This window comes from Antrostomus carolinensis, unplaced genomic scaffold (genome assembly GCF_000700745.2).
Source record: "Antrostomus carolinensis isolate BGI_N321 unplaced genomic scaffold, ASM70074v2 scaffold42936, whole genome shotgun sequence".
In the NCBI taxonomy this organism is placed as follows: domain Eukaryota; kingdom Metazoa; phylum Chordata; class Aves; order Caprimulgiformes; family Caprimulgidae; genus Antrostomus; species Antrostomus carolinensis.
The window spans coordinates 11,234-17,103 of record NW_010321926.1 but is presented as its reverse complement, the minus strand read 5'-3'; the positions used below and the strand labels follow the sequence as shown (position 1 = coordinate 17,103).

Genomic DNA, 5,870 nt, shown 5'->3' with positions numbered 1-5,870 from the left:
GCTTTTCTTGTTTTCCACCAAACTCTGACTAGAGGGATGGATTAAGTTTCTGTAGTTATCATTTGAAATGCCTTCACAGTATCGGCTTCTTGTTTTGTGAAGGCTCTAACACCACGTGGCCAGCTGGTTTTGTCAGATTCTGAAGGTCAGTTTTGAAGCCCATTAGATCATCTAGCTTGGAGTTTCTCAAAAAGGAGTCTGTGACTATATGGAGAATGCAAGAGAGGTTAAGGAGCTGGCTTGCAGATGCTAGAGTAAAAAAAAAAATCCAGCATTAGCAGCTTGGCTCCATTTCTTCTGGATTAGGGTGTGAAAAATAAGTGCTTCCTAGCTGTGAGCATTGCTGTGAAGAAGGAGCAGTGGTAGCAGCTCAGGTCTGTAGGACAAGGGGGGAGTGGGACTCTCATAGTTGTTTCTTACACATTTGCCTTCAGCTTGACCTTTCAAAAAGACCCTGCTCTGTCTTCCCCTTGAGATTGGCAAGAGTGACCATCCCCGCTTTGCTCTTTGGGATTTCTTTTCTCTTGGTATCTCACTGTGAGTTTCAAGAAGGAATGGAGACTTTCCAAGGAAGATTTGAAGAAAGTGGTAAAGGGTGGGGAAAAAAAAGTCAATCTAGCAAGGGCAAAGACACCTGGGGAAGGCAAGTGGGGAAGTGGTGCCGATTTGAAGCTGATGTTTGAGCTACAATGGAGTTTCAGTGAACCACACCACAAGGGCTGCTGACACATAAAAAGGTGGAACACCCAAAAGAAAAGCAATGATCCCAGAGCAATTGCATCCATTCTGGTACATCAGACAAGTCTTTGATTGCAGAAGCCTATAATTAGTTATAGAGAATTGGGCTGTTTCTGAAGAAAGAAGAGGAAACAAAAAGAATTATTCCCTGTGTTAGTGACTAGCAGGATCAGTGGATAATGCTCAAGGATTGCTTGATTATTGTAAATAAAATATTTTCACTCTTGATACATTTATATTTATTTTTGCAATTTCAGGGTAAATACCAATGATTCAGAAAATTTAACAAATCTTAAGAGACCTCAGAGCAAAGATCTGAAAGTCTAGGGATTAATTTTAGGGCTTGGTTCCCATCCACTCTGCATGTAAGAAACCCACTTAAGTATCTTTTGAAAATTGTTTTGAAAACGAAGATCTGTTTGGTTTTGTGGTAAGAGAGAAAGAAAACAACCGAGCAGACCTGCAAACCGCGGTGATAGCTGCATTACACACTTGCTACCACTGGATGGGGTGTAAGGAAAGAGGTAAGGAGAAAGCCAGGGAACAGCAAGACCTCGTAGGTTCGAGGTACCTCAGGCACGGAAACTGGGATTAACTACACTGAGCACGGCGTCCTCCGCGTTTTCAAAAGCCAAACCCGACCATCAAGGGACGAGGACCCGTTTCCCCACCTCGCCCACCTCTAGCAGTGGGGATCTTCACAGCGTGGCTGTGTTAACACACACAACACACCACTATTGGGCTCATTAGAACTACATTTTATTCGTACATTGAAAGAGCGCATACATGTGTCAGTAGCATAATTGCATCAGCTCCTCTTTACTAAAAAAAGCTTAATGTATATACAGCCTTAAAATGCTCCCAGTGTAGCTAGCACACTGTATTAAATCTATGCTTATATAAACTACTGTTCTTTACATAGTTATATGTGTTTTAGAATACATTAAAAATTACCAGGTGGCATGTTCTGTTATCCTTTCTCACTGTCCTGATGGTCTAATGGTTGCAGTAAATCATAGATATACAAAGTTTATTTATTACTCAAAACAATTTATACTACAGAATATAGGCCACGGAGACAAAACTGTTGTTGCATTTGGGAAGGCAGGGAGTATTTTCAATGCTTAGAGATTTCTGCTGTTGTGGCTGCATCCCGCAGCTTTTCCTTGGGAGGAGGAGGAGCAGAACAAAGCTCTTTTCTAGACACTGTGTGTTTAATCCTGAGAAATTTACCATAACCCCTTTTTTTTCATAAACTGGTGCTTTTTAGCTCTCCCTCATAGCTGCTTTGACCTCCTGTGCACTAACTCAGCAGAACAGGAGAGCCAGCCTCCAGGAGCCTCCGACTCCAGGCTCCTCCTGAAGCCAGGAGGGATGCTGAGCTGGGCTTTCTGACCAACCAACACGGCTACTCAGCAGAAGTGGCAGCCTGCCCACAGAATTCATTTCCCTCACTTTCTTCTTCCGGTCCCGTGTGAATAAGCTAGACTCCTGCAGATCACTTTATCCTCTTTATTAAGCCTGACTCTGCAGAGACCATTTTAATTTAATTCAACTTGATAGCCAAGTCTCAAAACCCCCTTGGCTCTTGAAACAGTACAATCTCCTGGTATTAGATACACGAGCCCTTTTCCTCCATCCTCTTGCTTCAAGTAAAAAATGCCAAGATCCAATTTCTCTAAACTAGCTTTTAGCTCTGACTGATGCCCCTTGCTGAGTGAATGGTACCCACAGCGAGCCCTAAAAGAAAGTGCCGGCACACTGAGAAAGGCCCCTCTTTGGCAGAGTATCTGACTGTATTTATAAACATGCACACTGGACAGAAAAGCAATAAACAACGCCTTCCCAGAACACAGTTTAAAGGATCCTTGTTTGCCAGCCATACCTGCTTTAAAATGTAAACAGGGAACATGGTAAGCAATTGCATTCTTCAGCAGACATATGAACCATCTCTTGGTTTTGTCAGATTTGTTAGCTTAATCCTAGGAGAGGTATTGCTAAAACCTGCTGCAGAGGGTTGGTTTGCAACTACTGGTCTGATTGAACCAACGGGACTGACACCGCATTGGATTGGGAGGGCAGAGTGCAATACTTCAGATGGCTGGACAGGCTAGGCTGCCAGTGTCATTAAAAATAAAACCAAGATCAGCACCTCTATACGAAAAAAAAAAGTCCTTTAAAAACAGAATATAGTTAGTTATGTCTCTTTCAGTCATAATTTTATTTCATTTTTTTTAGCTGGGGAAGGCTGTGATATTCCAGGTTACTGGTAGGTTATGACTCGTCATGGGAGTCCTTGTGCATAATCCTCTTCTGCAGCACTGCTTACATCCTGGATATTGGAAAGCCTGTGAGAACATGTCTGTTTGTGACAACAGACCATGATTCACATGTCCAGGGCAAGAACATAAATCTCACACAGCTCAGAGATGGTGAGACAACCCTGAGTATGAAGGAATAAAGGACAGTTTCCTTTGCTTTATGCAAAACCGCCCCATTATCCAAGGCAACAGTGCAGCAGCAAGACATGATAAACAACCTAATATGCTAAATGGTATGAAAACTTAAAGAAATATTTTGTGTAAGTGACCAAATAAGGGCTCTGAGACACAACTCTGTTGGGTAAGGATGGCGGACAGCCTTTCCAGGAAAAGTCCCTAGTGTTATCCCGACGGCAGCTCTGCGTGCCCAGACTGCCCTATTTAGGATGACTGAATGCCCTAGTCCTGGCCACCTGAAACACCAATGCAGCACAGTCTGTTCACATCCTCCTGTTTAACCTTCAATGGCTTGGCAACCTGGCAAAAGCCTGGAGCCACCAAGAGGAAACCCTTCCCCTTGAAGGTCAGCTCCATCCAGAAACAGCTCCAGCTGCCTTGGTTTCAAAAGACTCATTGATACTGAAGTCATGTTTAGACCTCAGCCAGAAGCAGGATTCCCCAGACACAGCTTGTGATGACCAAAACCTGAACCTACTGTTTGTGAGCTGTGCTGAGAACACCGCAGAATAAATCATCTCATTGTGTACAGATGAGCCACAGCACAGAGAATGTGAATATCAATGTGTTTTGGGTTAAACTTAAGCTCTGCCTTCTAGAGAGATCACTACTTGTTAAAACACCCCAGAACCTACTGGGCTCATCAGGAAGAGTGTGAATTAGGGCAAAATGGGGTGGATTTCTGGAATGCCCATTAAAACAGAAAGTGGACAGAATTTGTAGCTGATTCATTCATGGCACCAAGCAGACGTCTGTTACTATCTCTCTATGTTAACTTGTTAAGATCTCACTGTCTATAAGTGACATATCCTTCTTTTCCTAGCTACCCAGTTATTGTGGGCTGGACTATTTGTTATGCACAATTTATTGCTGAAATAGTGATTAATGGAAGAAAAATGGCAACAGATTTTTACTTTCCCTTTAATCTACAAGGAATTTAAATGATGTCTCAGTCTTACTATAAACCATGAAGCATGAAGACAGATCTCAAGAAACTAAAATAAAGTGTATTCTGGAACGTTAGTGTTCACTTTTACAATTCACTGGCAACCACGAAGAACTGGCTTTAACCTTAAAACCACTACAAACATGTTAGTTTAAGAATCAAGATCATTTCTATGCTTTGTATGGCTTACTCTTCACTTTCTTTATGAGATGTTCAATTCAAGGTAGTTTTCTGGGTAAAATTTAGATCATCCTCTTAGACCTCAACATTAATTCTAATGCACTGTGCCCTCCTCTGAATGACTGCAGATTGCAAAGTGTCTTTGAAAAAGGATAAAACGGACATGTCATGCAGTAATCAAGTAAATGCAATCCCTGATTAATATGCAAGTTTGAAAAGTTCAGAAAATGTCATCACACTCCATAGGTGTACCCTGTTTTTGGAAAGGTCTCTTTTTGTTTTGCTTGTGCATAAATGTCATTCTACATGAATTTCACTCCATCAGCTTTTCATAAACTCAAGTCAATGATGATATGTTCAAATATTTGAGTGTTTCCTTTAAAACTAGAGGCAAAGAAAAAATCTCTTCGATCCGTTGACACAGCTGTGAAAGACCGTGGTGCTTGCACATAGATTTCTTTAAATAATCTGAAGATCTTCTTTTCACCATCCCACTGGTATATCTGGGAGAAGGTATAGTCACTTCCCAAGGCTAGGTAGTAGTTGTTCTTGAAGGAGAAAGGCTGCAGCGTCATGGCTCCTCGGGAAGGAAGAGCCTGTATCTCCACAAACTGTTTGTTATTCCATTTCATAACTCTGGAGTCACCGATGAATCTCGTGAGCGTGAGGTACAGGTTATCTTGCATCCTGAAACTCTTCACAGCCAAGACATCTTCCATGTTGGGGATTTCACTGTGTGGGACAAACTTTTTGGAAACTTTGTTCCACTGCAGTATAATGGGAACCTGTGAGCGACTAGAGAGGATTAAATGTGACTTCCCATCTATATCGAGAAACTCAGCATCAGTGTCCCTGAACCACTCGTGAAGGGACTGGTATGAGTAAAATCCTTTGTTATTCCACTTGTACACTGTTGACAAGCCTGCTTTAGAGCTATCTGCTATGACAAAAAACATTTCACTGTCTATCTCAAAAAGCTCTATATCATTTGGCTTGGAAATGCGAGATACTTCAATATCCTGGAATTTGACAAACTTTGTCCAGCTTTCGTCATACTTGTAAATGTGTGAGCCACCGAAGAGCTGTGCCACCACCACAAAGACTTGGTCACCAACAAGAATGGCTTTACATCCCACTATGGACTGACCTATTGCCCAAAGGGAAAAAAAAAAAAAAAAAAAAAGAAGCACATATTAGCACAGTATAAAGCACCCTTTAAACCACAGAGGTTACCAAATCACCCCTCTCCTTTTTAAAATCTGCCCCATCTCATAATTTTGTTTTCTGCTACAAGTCCTCAGAGCTTCTTTTCATGCTTTTTTCTCCCCAGTAACTGGAAAGATGACTTCAAATGTTGTACATGTCACACTCCTCAAGGCATGCAAGTATGATGCACCCTAAAATGCTCATCCCTTTTTATCCAGAATACTTTTTATTTCTCTGTTTGTTCAAACACATGCCACCTAATATCCAAAACAATTATTTAAGCCAAATTTTATTATTTCAAA

General features: G+C 41.6%; 1 protein-coding gene across 1 annotated transcript in view; it reads right to left on the bottom strand.

Moving 5' to 3' along the window:
- Positions 1-4,331: 4,331 nt before the first annotated feature.
- LGI2 (leucine rich repeat LGI family member 2) overlaps positions 4,332-5,870 on the bottom strand; it is a gene marked incomplete at its 5' end in the record, with an annotated part of 11,259 nt that continues 9,720 nt past the window's right edge. Inside the window, one exon of the mRNA XM_010170089.1 lies at positions 4,332-5,509. Coding sequence (XP_010168391.1) covers positions 4,692-5,509 — 818 coding nt within the window. The remainder of the gene's footprint in view (positions 5,510-5,870) is intronic.